This window comes from Cydia fagiglandana, chromosome 10 (assembly GCF_963556715.1).
Source record: "Cydia fagiglandana chromosome 10, ilCydFagi1.1, whole genome shotgun sequence".
Lineage (NCBI taxonomy): Eukaryota > Metazoa > Arthropoda > Insecta > Lepidoptera > Tortricidae > Cydia > Cydia fagiglandana.
This window is the reverse complement of record NC_085941.1, coordinates 20,598,649-20,621,646: the sequence shown is the minus strand read 5'-3', so window position 1 is coordinate 20,621,646 and position 22,998 is coordinate 20,598,649. Positions and strand designations below refer to the sequence as shown.

Here is a 22,998-nt window from a genome sequence, read left to right as displayed (position 1 = left end):
CTCGAGTAATCCTCATCACGACCTACGATAACTCTGACAACATTAAGATAAAGACAAACACGCATTCAAAAATATCGATACAAGGCCGATTCTAATTCAACCATTTGTTGTGGTTTAAACTGGTTTTGATACGACCGTGACGTGACCCTTTGTAATAGGGGGTATTACTGCAATGTTCTGCCACCAGAGCGCAGCACTAAGCTAGCTAGTAAACCATAGAGTAACTAATACACACTGTGCCTTAAACTGTTTTTATTTTTAAGTTTTCACAGACAATAAAATATGACATTCATTCATCAAGGCGGTTTGTTAACAAGGGCCTACCGGGAAACGCGAAAATCGAAATTTAGTTACATGCCTCTTTATCGCTCGAATATGCAAGAGTGATAGAGAGGTTAGATGACGAAATTTCGATTTTCTTGTTTCGCGGGTAGACCCTCAGATTGTGATAGATAGTGGTAGCACCGCCACGTACGCAGAGTTTTGCGTTATATTCTCTATTAGCGCGCATCTCGACTTTCACTTTATTTTGTACCAAGGACCTCGAATCTCATTCTAGGTCGTATCAAAATGAGATCAAAACTGTAACAAGTTGTTAAATCTGAATCGGCTACGAGGTGGGTATACAAATATTGGTGCACACAAAATAATCTATATAAAACTATATAGAATTTATAAATAACACTAGATATGTTTTTAATACCGATAATCCAAATTTACATCGCTGGTTTAATCCAGCTACTATTTACAACAAAACTAACGCTATTAAATATTCGTTGTACATATAAACTACGTATCGTGTTCGATACCAGCAAGAAACTTACAAAAACACTAGAAGTTACACGAAGAACAAAAATTTGAAGCAAAGACCTTGAATTATATCACTCAAAATTTTTCGTTTTTTTTTTTAGATATTAAATATTCATAAAACTTTGCAAGCCTCAATTAATTTCAATTCAATTTCAGTCAAATCAGTAAATCGTCGGGTGACAAGCAAAACTCACTAAGTACTATCAAAAAATTAAAGTCACAATGCACTTTATTACACTTGTAACACGGTTTACTGTCCAATAATTTTAATGATGTTAGTTAGTCACTTTTGCTTGTCACCCGACGAAAATTGTATTTTACCCCTTTCTTCCAAACGATTCCTAGCTAATTGAGAATTGTGTAGCGCGTTCGACTTCCTTTTTGTTGGTTTCCTAACTAGCTTACTTCAAAGGGAAACTCCAAGCAGACTGTTTTTAGGATTCCGTACCAATAAGGTACAAAAGGAACCTTTATTATTCCTCGTGCAACTTCCAGCGGCTTTTACAGCCTGGCAAAAAAGATTAGATTAGAAATTAAAAACTGGCAACACTGTAGTGTCGTCCCGTTCTTTCTCTTATGTAAATTGATTTGGAAGGGACGACAGTGTTGCCACTCTTTAATTTCTACTCCTTTTTGCCAGACTGTAAGTTGTCACCACGCAAATAAACTTGAGCAAGCATACTCAGAAGTAATAAATCTGATCGCGCGCCTCAAAATGCACGTGCTTCGACACGACCAGCAACCATCAGGCCTGCTTATTCACTCTCTCACTCTCGGGTTCATTGATCTGTGGGATCACTTTAGCGTCTCTGTCGGCTTGGGTGAGCACCTCCTGGACGTGGATGGTCAGCTCGGGCCGAGCCAGCTGGGTGAAGGGCAGCAGCGCGCCGGCCACGTCCATGGTGTTGTTGATGTTGCGGTGCCAGAGCTCTAGCACGACGCTCCGCCGTTGCTACTTGTACCGCGGCGGGCCGAGCCAGCCGCAACCGAATACCTGAACATTAGAAATTTGTTGGAAAACTATTACAGTTAAAGAAGAAATCCATTTTAAGAAACATCGAAAATAAAAGTGGGGGAATGTGACATCTGCTGATATAGTTTTTGCTGACGCAAATCAGGATCTTAAAAGGGCCCACCGATTACCAGTTCACCGGACGATATCAGCCTGTCAGTTGTTTGGAGCTGTCAAATTTTGCGTTTAACTGACAGGCTGATAGGTATCGTCCGGCGAACTGGTAATCAGTGGGCCCCTAAGACACACAAGTGAAACGTCCAAACGCCTATTTATTTGACAGATAAATTTTCTGTTGATGACTTAGAGATAGGGGTTGAGACCCTTGCGATTCATATTCCGAATCGTACCTGGTCCAACAACAATTCAGCGTAGCATTGCTTCAAGTATCATGAGGATGCGTCAGCAAGCTACGGTCCAGAAGAGTATTTTTAATCAGTAATAATTTTGACGAAGCCTGGATTGATGAAATATATTTTGACATTTTTCAATGAACCTGGCTACTTCCACAATATTTCCTAATTTATTTAGGTTACAATTACCTGGCAGACAACCAGCGCCATAAATAGCAGTACCAGCAACGCGAGCACCCCCCACACCACGCCCAGCTGCGTCAGCGCGAACACGTACAGCGTCGGATGGCACCACTTGTTGGGCTCGAAGAGCGTCGGCGCGAAGTCGGGCCACATGATGCCGAGCGTCCAGAGGTTGCCGAATCCAAACCTGGGGAGAAATAGGATTTTTAATTAACCATTTGGTGATATTTACATTCATATCTGTTAATGTTAGGATTAACGAGAAAAGAAATACATATAATAAAGACAATAGAAAATAGAAGAGGAGTACTAATTGGACATCTGCTATGACACGACATATTCCTAAAGAACATCATAGAAGGAAAAATAGAGGGAAAGAGAGGAAGAGGAAGACCGAAAATCAATTATTCAATCAAACCAGCGTCTTCTGCACTCGCGGCAGCTGATGATATAACCACTATCCCACCCGGATCATGGTGGTATCGGTTGAGATTTCTCAAGTACCTAACTAGAAAACGTATTTGTGTTAAAATTCTTCGAAGAAATATAAAGAATATACTAAGTATTTTGACATAGACAGTAGGGACGTCAAAAACATAACTCGAGCTTCGCTGACCACAGCTGGGCGGGAATACCAATTTATTCTACAAGTACAATATAAACAAATTAAGGACTTGAAAAATGTAAAGGTTCATTAAGTTAGACCCACAGGGCCGAGCAAATAAAAGGATTCAGCAATTTGCGCTGAGATTCCGTCAATTCAGCATGAATTTGCAGTTTAAGGGGTACAAGCTCCGTCGCTTTTAATTTAAAGCCATGCTCGATCCGAAATCAATCTTGAAATTAAATTTGAAAACACGAAACGCGAATTTAAACGCGTTTTCACTGAGATACGGAAAACTAGTTATATCTAGGTAAAACGCGTTTTCACGGTAACTAGGATTTTGTGAAAAACTTAAAAATGGTAACCCTAAAGCATAATTCGAATACATATTTATACCTAGCATGTTATTTTGCATACTCTAACACTTCTGTCTTATAATGTCTAATCTTGTCTTATAGAATTGCATTGCGGAGAAACTTACGCGACTTCAAAGTGTTCTCTGCATGCAAAATTGGCATTTTAATCAATTTACTATGGATACACTCAGCCAATCTAGTCTTACGGAATTATATTATGGAGAAATTTCTCTGGCCTGAAAGCGGTTCATACCACTTGAACTATTATTATTTAGATGAATGTAAGACGACTTTATAATCTTATTTATTTACTACATTTAGTTAATCTTATAAATGAAGAAATATTACTTGAACTACTTTTATGAATAAACTGTAGGCTGCGTGTAGTGCGTGTACAAGTATATAGCATTACAACGTATATTAAAACAAGGATATGTTATTCCTACATTTTATCGCAATAAATTTTAAATCCAAACTAATTTTTAAGAAGTTAAACATTAGGGAAGCTGTTCTACCTCGGACAGTTTATTCTTTTAAGAATTTTAGAAAAAAAACTAAAGGCTGCAGAGTTATTGTTTATCCGAATATTATGAGATACATTAATAAACTATGTAATACGATATAAAATTTAAAGATTAGTTTATTTATCTTGATGGGATACGTTGACGAAAAAAAAAGGGAAACGTGTCCAAGGAACAACACCCCTGATGTACCTTGGTCATTTCCAGTTGTACCTCGGACATGATATTTTAATTAATAAATTTATAATATAATCATAAAAATAATATTTATACATGAAATCACAGATATTTTTAGGATATTTACGCCATTGAATAGATTTTTCTAGTACAAGTACCTTAGAAAAATTATACTTAGCAGTGGTCATTTATTTTAGGCATCCTTTCTAAGATCGATTCCTTGGTAACTTATAACGCAGAAAAATTAAAAATACTGCATATATGAAACCTTATGTTTAAAAAAAAATATTTACAGTAGTAGCAAGTACGGGCCAAGGTACAACATGTTTTCGGTGTCCGAGGTACAACAAAGCAACTTTTAGGACAAGTAAGCTTCGTAATAGCACTTCCAAATTGAGATTGAATAACTTATTATATTAAGTTTTGTTATCTATTAGCAAAATATGAAATAATCATCCTTAATGTAAAGTTCGAAGTACTGACTTTTCATAAAACAATTTATATTTTAATTTTTTTCTTGAGTTACCGGCAGCTATTAAGTTTCGTTGATAGCTTGTTTTTTATACTTAATAATAACGTTTCAAATAATACAAATGAAATATTTCAATAACCGTGGCAACGTGGAAATATTACCATCTGTCCGAGGTAAAACTAGGTCCAAGGTACAACAGTTTCCCCTACGGCATATAAATACCTACTAAAGAGAACGTAAGATATAGATTTATGCTTGTACAGTCAGCAGCAGAAGTTGCTAAGCGGGCGAGGTGTTCAAAATTACCTTGACACGCTCTTATTCTCTTTTTATATATTCCTGCATATAAGGCCTGATTCGAATTCAATCTGCCAAATTGAAAACCCTATTAATGGTACTGAAGCTAGCTGAATCAAGATTTGTTTTTCCATAATTTATTGAAAATTTGTTTAAAAATTGTTATTTATAAGTAAATTCATCATTTTCCATTTCTTCCCGCTCCTGTCGTTAGTTTTGTTGTATGCCCTCCATCATACATCCGACAGTGTTTTTTGACAGTTTCTTAGTTTGAGTCCTATCAAGAACAATGTTTATTTTGAAATATTATATTGCATATAGTTTTTGTTGTTTTAACGAACTAATTCCTTGGACACTCCACTCCATACCGTTCAATAGGTCAATACTGTGGGACTTTGTTGAATCAAGTTTTTTGGTCCGATTTCGAGGGTACTGGCTTAAGCATGCTGATTGCCTCATAAACATCGTGGATCATCTCCAAATATTATCAAAGTAATATTGGAAATCCGCATTATTAAACTAAAGCTGCGAACCGTTTCTTTTAGTGATGTTGGTGTCGATTTCTCTGTCGAAAAGTAACCAATGCCCGGTAACTGACACCACATCGACGAAATTCCTGATACGCCAGATATTTGAAGATATGTCTAGATCCTCATTGTTTCATGGATATTGCAATGAAATTACCTTTCAGTATTGGTATAATATTAGGTAACAGGTTATGTTGGAAATTAGTTATGTGCAAGTTTCTTCCATACTTATCAAGTTTTTGACAGCAATTTGGCGCCTAATTAAAAAGACGGCGGCGTTTATTTGATTTTTTTGATCATCTTAGAATTGATAAAAAAAAAATTTTTTGGTATAATAATTTTGTGATTCTGATAATTATAATGTCGTAGTGTATATATAAAGTAAGCTAGAAAATATCCAAGAAAAATCACTCTGAATTTGTCAAATTTGTTTCGAATCAGGCCTTAAATGTATTCAATTTCAAGCAGCTAACACACTCAAGTTTCAAAGTCATTGATTGCAAGCAAACTTGCAATCTAGATGGATCTATTAGCATTTGAATTATCTTGAACGATGTACATATTAACTAACAATACAAACGTTCAAAGTCAAGGCAAATTAGCGGATCACGGTCTGGCAACTTCTCTAAGTAATATATAATTTATATGGAAATAGTTACGTAGTGAGTTTGATTTGAGATTGACTTAATATTGCCTTCAGTTTCTGTTATCCGTTGTTCTTGTTACACAATTTAAACTGATTATATCACTACTAATTAATTTAAAACTACATCCCAATGTTTCAAGCTCTATTATCGTTGTCAACGGATATTAGACAGGTATTACAAACATATCATAAGATAATTAATAGAACTCTTTCAAAATTACACAGTGAAAAACTTCCCACGTACAAATAAATATTACAAAATTAAGTTTGGCTACACATGCTAGATGGGCTGATAAATCTAGTTACACGTTACAACTACCTATATATTTGCCCAGTCTTGTGTGTTTCTTTATCAGATCAACCACTGGATCTCAAGCCTGGTGGTAAAGTCATCCTCATTCCATTGGAGTTTAGACTGTTTATATGTTTCCCTTCATTGGAGTTTGGTTATATAATTTACTTCCCTTTCCCAAACGTTACCGTTTCAATATCCGTTTCCAACTTTTCCAAGTAACAGCCCTATGCCCAACAATGGCAACAATGTTAGTTTGAGTTGAAACTAACATTGTTGCCATTGTCGGGCAATACATACTGATAGGAAACAATATAACAGCCATAAATAGTTTGAATTTGGAAGTTATCGCAGCTGAATATGGTAAATAATCGAATGACTTTTCTGTCCGTTACGGCTTTTATGTTGTTAGCAACAATTTTGGTGGATTAATTGTGAATAGGGATCGTTCGGAATGGTCTGTTAGTTTGAACATAACATTCGGAGAGTAATTTGGGTCGTTATCGAGGTCTAGTGATATACCTTTTGTGGAATAACTCCCACTTTCACGTTATTACCTTTTTCAAATTTACCTCCCTCTAGAAAATCGAAACGTCTGTATATTCAGTCACTTATCTCTGTTGACTTTAAAATGTCGATAATATTGACAAACTACGTAAAAATAAATAATTGTTGAAAGCGTCAATACTCGTATAAAAAATTAATTGTAAATAAACACACACAATAAGTACATCGAGGTCTCCGCTTTCAACTTCTTCAAATCAATTTAACATACTCGTACTGTTTAAGCCCTCAAAATTCGAACACTAACATCTACTCCCTCCTCCAAGAGTAAGTTGGGTTGCTAAAAACAATTTAAATTTCTTCATGTTGTTCAAATTCGAAGTGCCCTGAGAAATTCTGAGTCACTCTAAGAAAAATAACATTATTTTTAAAAATAGGAATTCAATACAAATTCCCGGGAATGGAATTATCACCAGTAGAAATCTAGTCAAAGTAGTCAACCTGATTACGGATTGCGGTTCTCGAAGCGCTGGTGGCCTAGCGGTGAGAGCGTGCGACTTGCAATCGGGAGGTCGCGGGTTCACACCCCGGCTCGTACCAATGAGTTTTTCGGAACTTATGTACGAAATATCATTTGATATTTACCAGTCGCTTTTCGGTGAAGGAAAACATCGTGAGGAAACCGGACTAATCCCAATAAGGCCTAGTTTACCCTCTGGGTTGGAAGGTCAGATGGCAGTCGCTTTCGTAAAAACTAGTGCCTACGTCAAATCATGGGATTAGTTGTCAAGCGGACCCCAGGTTCTCATGAGCCGTGGCGAAATGCCGGGATAACGCGCGGAAGAAGAAGAAGAAATCTAGTCAACCTCATAACAGTATAGAATGTAGGTACAATGTTTGAGGACTGAGGCATGCGGCGGTGTACCTTCGAGTATTATTAAATATATGTATAGAGGTCAAATCTATATATAAACTTACTTCTATCTAGCTAAATAGCTAGTTAATTACATGAGTGAATGGGAAATGGTATACCGGCAGAAGTTTTTAATGAGCTCCTGCGCTGCGGTCGTATTTATTCGGTTTTGCGGTTCTGTTCATTCATGATATTGGTTTCAATGAAACGTGATGTTTGCGAGTTGCAGTAATACGCTGTATGCGGAGTTTGATAGATTCGTCTGTCTGTCTTTTTGTTATCTCTTCACGCTTAAACCCCTAAACAGATTGAGATGAAAATTGGAACGGAGATAGCTTGAGGCACGGGAAAGGATATATGATAGTTTTTTAGAGTTCCGTACCCAAAGCGTAAAACGCGACCCTATTACTAAGAGTCTGCTGTCCGTCCGTCCGTCCGTCTGTCACCAGGCTGTATCTCACAAACCGTGATTGATAGACAGTTGAAATTTTCACAGATGATGTATTTCTGTTGCCGCTATAACAACAAATACTAATCATATATCATATCATATCATATCATTCATCGCAGACGAAGTCCTGGGCAGAAGCTATTAGTGTAACGGTGCGCATAACGGACACTATCAAGTTCTTTATTATTTCTGGCACCATACAAATTCTAAATTCCCTATTGAAATTCAAATCCCTCTAGGAATTCCTTTCGCTGATATAAAAAATGTATTTACTTTAAAAAGCAAACAAGTAGTCTTTGAACCCACGTTCCAAAAATTTATCAATGTAACCTTTCTTAACAAAAGAATCCTAGAAACAGGCTTATCATTATATCCTATTATCGTGGCCCGATTCTATTCGACGGAGAACCCCTAAAACTCACCCGGCCAATCCTATTTGTATACACAACTCGGATGTCAAAGGCCGCGTATTGTTGACGTAAGCCTTATATTCGGTGTTTTAATAGGCTTCTACGAAAAGTCTCGGTCAAACCTACACACCGTTATGAGGAAAATAATAATATCCAAGTAAAATAATATTTACATAATATGTAGACGAGAGTTCGATTGTGTTTAGACAATTTGATATGGTTTCCATATCATATAAATTACCTACATACCTAATTTATGCGTGGAAATGGTTTCGGCCAGAATACCTTCGGCATGCTAGTATATAAGTATGTACGAGTAATTCAATATAATATATGTTTGATGCCGAATTTTGAGACTAATTTGATCTATATATCAAATACAACCTACTGGCAAGCTTGTGCTCGTCAATCAGTAATCCTAGACCTACAGTAATTACCATCCCAAGGTATACGCCAGTGTTTTCCGGCACACTGACATCGGAAGTAGATCTTCTAGCAAGCTGTGCCCACAGGAGCCTTCAAGGGTAGAGTCAGACCAAGAATTAGTCTGCAGCGGATTTGATAGCCCACGCAGTGAAAGTGTTATTTTAACCTTTTCGCCGTCACGTCAACGAAGCAATAAAGTGTCATCAACGCTATGTCAAAAATTGCATGTAAACAAACCTGACCAAAACCTGAACTTCATATGAAGTCGTGGCGTGTGAGGCACGAAATGTGCTGACTTTACATCAAGTCTATGGCGGCGAAAAGGTTAAACGTCAAACTTCTATGAAATCATGAGTATCATGACGTATAAATGACACTTGCACTGCGTGGGCTATCAAATCCGCTGCAGACTTTTTTTGATCCGACACTAAATCAATATCTTTTTCTGGACACTATCTTTGCCATTGGACCTACTGGCGAGTTGATACATCATATCAGTACTCACCATCCCATGAGGAATATCGTCAAGGTGTACCCCAGTATTTTCTCTGGCACGCTGGCATCAGACGTGGAAGATCTGCTTGCGAGCTGAGCCCACAGCAGCCAGCAGATGCCGGCGCCGCCCGCCGCGCCGCCGACCACCATGTACACCGGGATCCTGGGCTCGGCGGGACAGTCGCGGATGTATTGAACGCCTGCGGAGTACAACAAACCTTGAGTATTATACAGCATAGATAATGGTAACATTCCATTTCTGACCGAAGCTGCACTACTGGTACTGAACGCGTCGGTGTTATTGTCAATTTCCATAGCAAAATGAACAGTAGTGCAGCTGTCGTTGGAAATGGACTGTCACCTTAAAGGTTACATCCCTATTGCGACTGCAGCAGCACGAAACGCCTATGTCAGTGTCAATTTTCTTTTCAAATTGAGTTACAGTAGTTGCCGCATGGCTGATTCTATTGAAACGTTCAAATCTGGCTCGCTTTATGAAGGAGATTGACAGTGACATCGCTGTATCGTGCTATTTGCAAAGCCGCAGCGCAGCACCATTATTTAATGCGCTGTTTGGTATAGGAACATCTGAATCGGAAACTATAGTGCACATATATATTGCCATTGCCAAAACAAGTGCTACCATCTTGTGGGCTACCGGCCCGATTCTAACTTTAAGATACGTCAATTATAGATCTAGAAACGATATGGATTAGAAATGTCAGTGTCAAACGAGTGTGAAAATTGACATTTCTTCAAACAAAAACGTCACATTTGACACTGACATATCCAATCCATATCGTTTCAATATCTAGTATTTGACGTATCTCATTGTTCGAATACGGCCGTACATCAGAAGCATAAACGACACATTTACGCCCCGCGCCAAAAATCTGACGGCTCCTATGCTGTCCCTTATAGTTCAAGCAGCGGGGCCTATATAAATACACTGTATTATTTTCATTGCAGGTATGTTAGGGATCTTGAAGTTTATGGTGAATAATTTCAAGAATTATTGAGACTGAACCTCCCGTCCGTTTAGTATTTCACTGCTGATTGTTGCTCTACATAATAGATCGCGCCGGAATTACGGCTTCAGTCCGCGTCCGGAATACATTATTAGCCTGAAACTGTAATTTCAGTGCAATGGACCATTGGCACGCCCTTTCCTTTTGAAATTGCATGAATAGTGAGATTACAGAGTTCCGTTTGTAATCAAATATGATACGAGTAATAAGTTCAACATTAAATTGAAAAGATTTGATTATTGAACATGACATTCCTTAGTATTAATCACTAGGTACACGTTATAAAACAAAATCCCCCGCCGCGTCTGTTTGTTCGCGATAAACTCAAAAACTACTGAACAGATTTTTGAAAATTTGCCAAACGTTGGTTGTTTATCTGCGAAAAAATTACTGGCAAGTGAAATTCGGACAGCAAAACTTCGGCGAAAAGCAGAACACCATCTCATGAACTGAACAGGCTCCGTAGACAACATGCCAATCGCTAACACTCCGTAGCGAACGAAACGCAACTGTCACTGTCACACTAAATATGGAAGACTGCTGTAGTCGAATTTCAAGATATTCACAAGAGACGACACGTACTAGATCCATTCTAGATACGTTATAGTTCTCTTTTGCAGCGCAATTCAGGCAACCAATGTCACTTTTACGTTAAATAGAGTAAGATATCTATTAGATGTGAATTGGATCTCTAAGTCATATCTTGTGGAAATCGTTCTATCTCCAGAATCGCGCCAATGTCAATTTTGACAAGTTAGATCTTAAACATATCGTTATCGTATCTTGGTGATGTCTAAAAGATATCTAATAGATATCTATTTCAAAATCCGAATCGGGGCCAGAGTTATAGAGAGACACTAAGCGATTCGATTGCGAAGCGAAGGGCACCTTGGCTAGGCCACCTGCTCTTTTTTAAATCAACACCCTGTGTAGTTACAACAAACTAAAGACTTAATCGAACGGAGCAAATGTTTTGCTTCGAGTCGATTTGTTGAGAGCAAATGTTTGCGATACACAGCCCCCGGCACCGGCACGCGGCAATCAGGCCAGCTCGACGCAGTGCTAATAACAAAATTTGCTTGTATTTTATATTCGATAAAGAACAGAAAAAAACAATTTGGAAAAGTCAGTCAGACAGACATTTTTTTTTTCAAACAGAAACTAACGGCGCGATTCGGGAAATGAATTAACGAGTCACTAGATAAGAAATAGTAAAGATACGTGACGGCACGGCATAAGATACCATTGCACCGGCTGAATATTGGAGCCGCGTTAATGAGAGCGTAAGCGCCAGCCGCCATAAGGTACCTTTTGCTGTGGACCGTCACATAACTCACATACCTTTACTATTTCATATCTAGTGAATCTCTAATTGACAACTATTTTTTTAATGTAAGTACTGTCAAACGTCAACAAAAAACACGGCTCTAAATTATAAATTTAGTTTTTATTTTAAGAACAGCCGTTTTGCGAATATTTACGTATCAATCGCTCGATTTCTAAATGCTTATAATGAGTAAAGACTAAAAATAGCAAGCGAATACTTTGCGGAAGTCCCAACGCGTTCCTTGGGGCCCTACACGGACGTGACAGCCGCCGTCAATCAACGAAATCAAGAAATGTTTTTATTTACGTTTTGAAAATTATGTGATTTTATTTATTCCTGTGCCTTTTTTCCGAGTGATCCAGTGCACCGTTCAATTGTTCTATACCAATATTAACGGTCCAAGCAACAACAGTTTCGCCTCAGTTCTTCTATGCATGACTTCGTGAAAAGTGAAATTTGCAGTGTTTTGATAATATTTTTATACCTATGCATTTTGTTTATATTTGGTCTAAGTATTCTGTTAGGTAAGTTTTTTATGTCGTGTACAGCAAATATTTTAAATGCCGCCCCCACTACCTCACCTGCGGAGCCTTTAACCCAGTGCCCACAATGCCCACAAGGCTGTGTTTTCAAAGGGCAGCGGGGACTCAACATACACATCGGCAAAATCCATAATAACCGGGCAGTCGGGTGCACGCCAACCGACTCTCTCCCAGCACCGAGTACCTCTAGTTCGTCCCACATTAGCAAACCACCCTTTTCCGAAACCCTAGGTAACTTAAAAAACTCTATTCCCATTATAAAACGTATTCCCCGGAGCGCACGTATCACTGTTGCTCAAAAACTCACCGCAGATGTGAAAGCTGCCGTGAGTCAGAACTCTCCGGAATCCTGGGAGCACCTTCTTACTTTCCCATACAGAGTTCTACATATCAAAGCAGACGCGCAAAAGGGTATTTCACTGACATCGAGGATAAAACAAAATTGTTCTAATCCCCATGACATTACCAACTTAGCCAGACCCGCTTTTAAACAAAGCCTGTCATTTCGCCGTCACGTCGAAACAAAAATTGGAGAAGGCAATATTAAAGGCGCCGCACGCCTCCTATTTTCCAGTGACGCAATAGCCCCTGACACACCTGAAACTTTAACAGCTCTACTATCCAAGCACCCGAGCCCCGATACCAACGCCATCCTACCCGATCCTCCCGGCCCTTCCGACCCATGCCTCCAGGTAACGCCCGATGAGATTCTCGCCGCGATATGCTCCTTTCCCAATGGCTCCGCAGGTGGTCTTGACGGTCTGTCGCCCCAACACCTTAAGGACCTACTTGGCCACTGTTGCGGCGAAGCCGGTGAGGCCCTTTTGATAGGTCTGACAACCTTAGTTAATCACATGCTACAGGGCAAAGTTAACCCAGATGTAATTAACATTTTATATGGAGCAAACCTGTGTGCGCTGACCAAGAAGGACGGTGGAATCAGGCCAATTGCGGTAGGTACGACTTACCGCCGCCTGGCGGCCAAAACCTGCTGCAAAGCCGTATCAGACACATTAAGGAATTACTTCCAACCGCTTCAATTAGGTTTCGGCTCTAAAGGTGGGTGTGAAGCAGCGGTACACTCCCTACGTGCTTTTACTACAAGAAAGGAAGGCGAGGTCTTACTAAAGGTAGATGTACGTAATGCATTTAACTCGGTCGACCGTGGCGCCTTGTTGACACAAGTCAAAGAGAAAATCCCTGAACTTTATAATTTTATTTGGCAATGCTACTGCAACCCCTCCAAATTACTTTTCAAAAATAACCTCTTATTCTCTTCCGTCGGATGTCAGCAAGGCGACCCCCTGGGTCCTACTCTTTTTAGTCTGGCTATCCAACCAATTATTGAGCGCCTAAATTCAAAATTTAATGTTTGGTATCTTGACGATGGTACCCTGGGTGGCAAAGTCGACGAAGTTGTCAAAGACCTAGAAAGTCTCACCACAGAATTCTCAAAAATAGGTTTGACTTTAAATTTTTCCAAATGTGAGCTATATTTTTTAGACAATTTCCAAAAAGACACAGCAATTCCCAAATTCCAAAATTTCGCCCCAGACATCAAAATTTTAGATTCTAGCTCACTTTTTCTATTAGGCTCACCCATCTTAGACGAAGCCTTCCCAGGGTATATCAACGACAAACACCAAAATTTTAGTTTTTTTTTCGGATCGCTTACTCCAAATTAACCCCCACATGGCTTACACGATCATTAAATTCTGCTTGTTTGTCCCCAAATTTACGTATGCCCTTCGATGCAGTCACTTTTGGAAATATCCCCAACTTTTGGCCAAACTAGACGAACTTATAAAAAATACCGTTTTTTCAATCATGAACATTCATTTAGACAACCGTCAATGGACCCAAGCCACCTTGCCCATCAGACATGGTGGTATTGGGATCCGTCCAATTTCGAGTATCGCTTTACCTGCCTTCCTTTCTTCGGTTCATAGCATACAAAATTTATTTTTCAAAATTCTAAAAATCAACACAGTTAACAGTTCGGACTTACCTTTTTTGTCAGAAGCCGTGGATAGCTGGAAGGCTGCCTGCCCCAACAAGGACCTGCCCGAGATGCGCCATTCGCAACATCAATGGGACGAGCCGCTCTGCGTGCTGGTACGTGATAATCTATATGAAACGGCCACCAGCCCTGCAGAGCGAGCTCGTCTTCTTGCTGGAACGAAATGGGAATCCGGCGCGTGGCTGCAGGCACTCCCTTCCAGTAACCTCGGCACTCTGCTAACCAGCAGTACTTTTAGACTCGCGGTATCCCTGCGCTTGGGGGCGGCATGCGTGGCCCCACACCGTTGCCACTGCGGCACTGACGTGTCGAAATTTGGAACCCACGGCCTCTCCTGCACCAAGAGCGCCGGCCGCATGGCACGCCACGCCAGTCTTAATGACATACTGCGCCGGGCCCTCGTCACCGCCGGAGCGCCGTCGGTTCTAGAACCGACGGGTCTAGCGCGTGACGATGGGAAGAGGCCAGATGGCATGACACTGGTTCCCTGGAAGCTGGGTCGACCCCTCGTCTGGGACGCCACGTGCGTGGACACGCTCGCGCCGTCCCATCTTCCAGGGACCTCTTCCAGGGCTGGCGCCGCTGCCGATGCGGCCGAGCATCTCAAGCGGCGCAAATATGCAGCCATAGACACCGGCTGCATGTTTGAACCGTTTGGTGTGGAGACGCTTGGGCCGTGGGGTCAAGGCGCGCACAGCATTTACAAAGAATTAGCCAAGCGCCTTATAGACGCAACGGGTGACCGGAAGGCTGGAGCCTACCTCGCCCAACGCATTGGCGTTGCCGTTCAGCGCGGTAACGCCGCCAGCCTTCTGGGCACCCTACCGGAGGGCACAGACCTGGGGCCAATTTTTTATTTGTAGGTTTTTTATTTTTTAGGTAGTTTTAGTTTAGTATTTTTAGTTATTAGTTTAATTAATTTTTGTTCGTCATTATTATTTAGTTTATATTTATATTTAAATTTATTAAGTAAATTTTTTTAATGCTTGTTGTTGCTTGTGCATTATCCTAATCTCTAATTCATTTCCCGAATCGCGCCGTAACAGGGCAATTTGAACATGCAGCTTACTTTATAACGATATAGCTGTTGCCCGCGACTTCGTCCGCGTCGAATCTTATCTTCAACATTTTACTTCTTTAGTACCTATAATTTTCATATCCAAGCAATGTTGAAATTAAGTACTTTTCTTTTTTAGCAAGTTGTATGAAGTTTTAAGTCAAGTGGATTTTGATGTTGGTTGCTGAAATTACTTTTCTTGTATTCTCATAATAGGTACCTATGAAGATTCAAGTTCAACCCCTTTCTCCCATCTTGGGGGATGATTTTCAAAAATGCTTGAATTAGTTTTCATGTTTTTTAATTTATTACCTTTTTTCCAAAAAGTTAAAGTTCCTAGCTTAAAATTAAATTTACACCCCAAGACGAATTTTCATCCCCTTTTTAGCCCCCTTAGGGATTAAATTTCCAAAAACGGTGCAATTACTTTGTTTTGTAATCGGCTATTATGTCTTTCTAAGAAGTTTCAAAGCATTTGTAATGGATTCAAACATTGAACCCCATTTTAACCCTGTTAGGGGATGAATTTTACAAATCTCTTGAATCACTTTTATTGTCTTCTAATAATATCCCCAAATACAAAGATTCAAATCCCGCGCTCGAAAAAATGCATGATATCCATACAAACTTTCAACCCCGTTTTCACCACCTTAGGGGATGAATTTTCAAAAACGCTGAAATAAGTTTTCTTGTATTTTAATTTTAAACGTTTATACAAAGTTTCAAGTTCCTTGCTTAAAATAAAATTTGCACCCGCAGACGAACTTCCATCCCCTTTTTAACCCCCTTAGGGGTTGAATTTTCAAAAACGCTGAAATTAGTTTTCTTGTATTTTAATAATAGAGTCTGTGCGGAAAGAGAAGAGTCGTGGCAGAAACGGGAACTAACATTTTAAATTTTATATGGCAATCAAACCTTTGACACCTGTCTTGTAAAAAGTAAACAAACTTCTGTCAATGTATATTTTTATTAACAAAAACCGCAAGTTTTATGTATAAAATATTTTCAAAACACGATAAAACCGTACATAAAACCACAAGGGAAATTATATTTATCATTGTTCGGTTTTGTCAGCGGGAAGAAAACGGCTAAAAGCCGACTATCGACTTACAAAAAGTCGCGGAACGTGTTTCCGCTATTCGCGGGTATTGATGTTGTATTTAATATTAAATAATTACCTATTTAATAAGCCCCCTAAGTAACTTGTCTCCGGTACATAATCGGTAAGTATATTCATTCAAAATATATTAATTTTCATGAATATGCAGGTCATTCATGATCTTTAAAATAACTGACAAATAGTCTTGATACTTGCCATTTTATGCATATTTATATGTAATTTCTTTTTCAGGATTGTGTAAAAGTACCCGTATCTCGAATAAAAGACCGCTAAGTAGGTGATATGCAAGAATTCGTAATCTACGTGCCGGATTCAAGCACGTCCAGTTCAGATGAAGATAGTTCTATGAGTGTCCCTGGTTGTTTTGAAGCTAGCTCAAACATAAGTGACATTGAATATTTTAATTCAGACTTCGATTACAAAGAATAAAACTTTTTGTAATAAAATATTTCTTTATTTGTAGGTTCTGTTAGATACGAAATTATATTTCATATTTAGCAGGGACTTTTCGGCGAAGTAAAATATCGTGAGATGAGAGAAAGAGAACCGGACATATCCCAATAAGGCCTACCTACTTATGCACTATTTTTATTCATATTCATATTTATTATTAATAATGTACACATACATTACAAGTCAAGTTTACAATGGGTGAAATATATCTCAGATAAAATTACAGTTCTATTGCCCAATTTCTACCCGATCTACCCGGTTTTAATAACTGTTGGACTGCACAGATTAGGCAGTACATAAATGAGACTCGTATCTTGTTTGGTACTAAAATTACAGTTGTATTGGGCAGATTCTTAAACAGTGTTAGCAGTTTTGTCAATCGCAGTCACTTTTTAGTCTGAGATATAAAAACAAGTGTGTTTTAAAAAGAAAACTAGTGCCTGCGCTAAATCAGAGGATTGAGTTGACGAGCCGACACCACCACCAGGCTCCGTTTAGTAAGCCGTGGTAAAAAACCGGAACAAAAGGGATTCAAGTATCATGACCTTTAGTGTCGTACTATAATCACGTGACCAGTGTTGTCAGCATAGCAAAAACCATAAAATAGCACTGGCGCGCCCTCAAATCCCACGACTCTTCTCTTTCCGCACAGACTCTATATCTTTTAACGAAGTTTCAAATTCGTAGCTCAAAAGAAAACTTTAACCCCATACAAACTTTCATCCCCTTTTTAACCCTGTTAGGGGATGAATTTTACAAAACGCTGAAATTACTTTTATTGTCTTTTAATAATATTCCCAAATACAAAGATTCAAGTCCCGCGTTCGAAATTTTTTTTGATATCCATACAAACTTTCAACCCCTTTTTCACCACCTTCGGGGATGAATTTTCTAAAACGCTGAAATTTGTTTTCTTGTATTTAAATTTGATACTTTTTTACAAAGTTTCAAGTTCCTAGCTTAAAATAAAATTTGCATCCGAAGACGAACTTTCATCCCCTTTTTAACCCCCTTAGGGGTTGAATTTCCAAAAAATGTTGCAATCACTTTTTTTGTAATCGGCTATTATGCCTTTCTACGAAGTTTCAAAGCATTTGTAATGGATTAAAATTTTCAACCCCTTTTTAACCCTGTTAGGGGATGAATTTTACAAAACGCTGAAATTACTTTTCCTGTCTTCTAATAATATCCCTAAATACAAAGATTCAAGTCCACCACTTGAATTTTTTTTGATATCCATACAAACTTTCAACCCCTTTTTCACCACCATAGGGGATGAATTTTCAAAAACGCTGAAATTAGTTTTCTTGTATTTTAATAATATATCTTTTTACGAAGTTTCAAATTCCTAGCTTAAAAGAAAACTTTAACCCCATACAAACTTTCATCCCCTTTTTAACCCCCTTAGGGGTTGAATTTCTCAAAATCGCTTCTTATCTCTTGTACGCTTTATAAATGCAATCTGGTGTGCAAATTTCAACTTTCTGGCTTTTGTAGTTTCGGCTCTGCGTTGATGAATCAGTCAGTCAGTCAGTCAGTCAGGACACTTGCATTTATATACTTATATAGATCTGAATGATGTCAGTTAGTTATTATTCGTGCGTGCGTCTCGCTCGCGCCAGTACATGTTCGGACAAGTCCGAGCGAAATGTGACTAACGGACATCATACATATATCGCTTGACATTAATATAACATAATCCAATACTAATTTAATTTACAGCTAACAAAAAAAAAACATGCCTACCTACCTTTAAAAAAACTAAATAACTTTATATAAAAAAAATGATATTCGATATCGTTTTGATGTCAGGTCACGTCAGGTGCAAGTTCGAATTGGCCTGTGGGTCAACGGGATTGATAATCGTACAATAAATCTGCGTAGGTGTCGGTTGATGAGTCATGTCATGTTATAAGTTTGTTTTCTCCAATATGCTCGGAAATGTTCACCTTACTGTAGCAAAAATAGTACGGGAAGTTCTTCGTTAATGTCAAACTCTAACTAAAAAACATCAAACTATCGCTGTCCTGTTCTAGCGGACGGGAAGTAAAAAAAACACTACAGTAATAACTTATTACTGTAGTGTTTTTTACTTTTTAATAATAAAAAACGCAAACAGCCAATTATTATTGCCGCGAGCCGCTTCTACACGACCCGATCAGCTATCATTTCACGTGTATGATCGTGCGAATACTGCTTAATAAAATCAAAGATTATTTTTATATATTTTTTAACCCTTAATCAAACGGAACACTTTTTATGAGATTTTTGAAAACTAAGATTGGTTTTTAGGTAATTTGGGTGCGTAGATTACGAAAAAATATATAAAAAGAATTTTAGTGGGGGGGAAAGGGGGTTTTGCGGTGGGAAATATTTTCCCGTTATCCGTTACGGAATAGCAAAATTTTGAATGAAGTGGGAATTAGTTTCCCATTGTCCGATACGGTTACGAACTTTGTACTAGTTAGTAGCTCCCCCCGGCTTTGCTTGGAATTCAAGTATGATCCTTTAACGTTATCTTCAAAAATCAAAGAAATAAACAAAAGAAAAAAGAAAACAAAAACAGGCACAGATTTTTTTGTGTAACAGGCAAACGGGCATATATTTTTATTTATGGAAATCAATTAAAATTTAGGTATAGAACAAACACTGGGAAATAATTTCCCACTTGATAAAACCTACCAATTTTTTTGTAAATCGTACGTTCAGGGACAAACAATGGGAAATAATTACCCACTTACTAAAACCTAAAAATCTTGGCTAAATCATATCGCTATCACAATTCTTTTCAAGCAAAACACAGGGAAAATAAGTCTAGTTTATGATAGTATTCAGTGTATGCTCTTACAAGATTTTTTTTCGCATTTAACCTCAAAACACTAAAAAAATTGTCGTTATTGCAAAAAAAATCACAACAACTGACATTGACTTTGACGTATGGTCACAAATGGCGGCCATTAGAAAAGTGTTGCCATTTTTCAAATTCAAAATGTTACTAAGATTTTAAATCTGTATAGTTGGTACCGCTGAGTGCTGCCTTTAAAAAGATAAAAAATATTTCGTAAATTAGAATGAAGTGGGAAATAATTTCCCGATATTTGATTAAGGGTTAAATCTCATCCGTGTTCATAAAGCTTACATAGTTTGTCAAAGGACTTTCTCATTTCAAACATAGACAAAGAGAATCATACTATCTTTGTCTTACACTAGTACTAGCACCCAAAAGAAAAGGAGGGGTGTAGTTTTCCTGGTTCTTACTGACTGAAAAGTTGGTTTGACAAACTATATTGCGCAATTATATTGAATGAACGAATATTGAATGGTACTGAATGGCAGAATAAGTTTGTGCTTTTAACTTTTAAAAATTAATTAAAGAGGGAAATTGTTTTTGACATTTTGGATGTGAAGGTTTGATTTGAGTGATGCTTGATGCTTAAATAATAATTATTTTAGCTTATTTCCTCGCATGTTTGGAGAAAAGCACTATATATGCCTCGGCAGGAATAGCAATTCGTGGATTCGTCTTCTTTGTCGGACTCCGCTTCGCGTCGTCCGACAAAATCGAAACTCATCCACGAATTGCCCTTTCCCGGCCTCTGCAATAATGTACTATTGAGTTTTAATGAATTCGGGATGTAAAGGGTAATTATTCATACCTAGATTGTAAAGGAATTATATAACGAAGTATTAAATTTATTTTCCGGTTCGGATTGATCAGATTTACATAGTGCGTGTACACTTTGTTTATATATTTAAATAAATGGAAATGAAAAAGTTTTAAGGATTCTATTTTAAAAACCCACGGCAATTTTATTCAAAGGCATAATATTTTTTCGCATCCAACTGGTTTTATAGTTAGTTATTAACGACACACTACAAGCATGAGAATTGATTGATTAACTGGTTTATATTAATATAATATGATCAATTTACATATATTGGAAACTTAGAAAAAGTAAGGATGCTAAGTATACGAAGAGTTTTGTACATTGAGCTGTCCCACTCGCACAGCTGCATTGACCGCCGGCATCCTGGGAGGGACAGCAGAATTATTACGCGTGTGATAGAGATACAAAAAGGCGGGTCAATGTACGAAATTCTATGTGCGTAGAGTCCTTACTTTAGTTTCTGTTCGCGACTTCGACGGTGCAGAACTACGATTTATAAACTTAAAAATAAACTATCTCTGTCCTTCCTCGATGCTCAAATAATCATCATCATATCCATCTAAATCGGTTCAGTTTCAAACTTATAATTATATTTATGTACCTACGCTTTATTGCACAATGTAAAATTGTACACAAAAAAATTGTAGGAGATTCAAAATATTTTTTAAAGTTTATACAAATTGTACCCAGAATTCGCGACATCGCTTCAACATCATTGACGGAGTAATCCGTCAAAACCCGCAGATGAGAATATGTCAACATTAACGTTTTGACGTTACGTTGACGTGGCGTGTGAGTGGCAGCTATTGTTTTTGACGGAGCGCCCATAACGAGAAAGCAGAGAAAGCTTTTTCACAAATTTACTTTATTAGTGAAAAAAAATGTAGAATGTAAGATGTGAGTAAAGCTGCATCAATAGCAGCGTAGCACTGCTTGACTAGCACGTTATCTTTTCGCGGATTAGCAAAGTAATATTTTGGTTTTAATTAGCACTAAGAGTTAAACAATAGCTTTGCAAAACAAACAAATATTGTTATAGATTAAGTAATTATATTAATGAAAGACGCAATACGAAACTACAGTAAAATAAAATAAAGAATTTCTGAACGAGGGTTAAAAAATGTAATCTGTCTGAGTCACCGACAAAATTTATTGTTCACTCGATAGGACTAGTTTAGATTTATAGGCAGCAATAAGCTTTTGTTTCTAGTATCTATTTACATGTGTTAAACCCACGTTTCATGAATTAAAGCATTTCGTTTTAAAATGAGAGTGTGATTGTATGGGAGCGGCTCTGTGCCTGCCGGCGGGTTCGTCTGATTTTTTTTTCACGGTTCGTTGAGCAAAATACGTAAGGTACCTAATTGTATGAGTGGCATATTCCTACATATAATAAATAATATAATATAAAAATGTACCTAAGCTACCTATTAAAAATACTTAGTTCATATTTTATTACCGTTTCATAAAATATTAAACTGTAGGAGAGTTCATTAATTTAATAATTAAAATGTTCAATCAGCTCTAAAGAAAATCCTTTGTTTCTTGATGTTAAATTAATAATCTAGTTTTATGGCTAAGGCACAGACTACATAGAAGACGCATTAAGGATGACTCACGTTAGACCGGGCCGTGTCCGGGCAGGAGCGTCCGGCGCTTACATTTCTATGACATGACAGAGGTGATCACGTGATGCTTTCCATAGAAAACGATGCGCCAGATGCTCCGGCCCGGACACGGCCCGGTCTAACGTGAGTCATCCTTTATGAAGCGTTTACAGTATATACGGCGCAACTTTACTTTGTCTGTCTGTCTGTCCGTCCGTATGACACAGCCACTTTTTTCCGAAACTATAAGAACTATACTATTGAAACTTGGTAAGTAGATGTATTCTGTGAACCTCAAAAAATAGAAAAAAAAAACAATGGGGGCCCCCATACTTAGAACTGAAACTCAAAATTTTTTTTCGTCAAACCCATATACGTGTGGGGTATCTATGGATAGGTCTTCAAAAATGATATTGAGGTTTCTAATGTAATTTTTTTTAAAACTGAATAGTTTGCGCGACAGACACTTCCAAAGTGGTAAAATGTGTGTCCCCCCCGCTGTAACTTTTAAAATAAGAGAATAATAAAACAAAAAAAAATATATGATGTACATTACCATGCAAACTTCCACCGAAAATTGGTTTAAACGAGATCTAGTAAGTAGTTTTTTTTTAATCGTCATAAATCGTAAACCGCAATTTTATTATGTTACTTGCTGCTACGGAACCCTTCATGGGCGAGTCCGACTCGCACTTGGCCACTTTTTAGAGTTAAGGTAAAAATAATT

General features: G+C 38.0%; 1 protein-coding gene across 1 annotated transcript in view; it reads right to left on the bottom strand.

The window, feature by feature from the left end:
- Positions 1-22,998, bottom strand: part of LOC134668034 (uncharacterized) — a 62,406-nt gene continuing 39,408 nt past the window's right edge. Inside the window, exons 5-7 of the mRNA XM_063525478.1 lie at positions 9,460-9,649; positions 2,365-2,545; positions 1-1,804 (exon numbers count right to left, since the gene is read on the bottom strand). Of these exons, the coding sequence (XP_063381548.1) occupies positions 1,763-1,804; positions 2,365-2,545; positions 9,460-9,649 (413 nt within the window). The 3' untranslated portion in view covers positions 1-1,762. The remainder of the gene's footprint in view (positions 1,805-2,364; positions 2,546-9,459; positions 9,650-22,998) is intronic.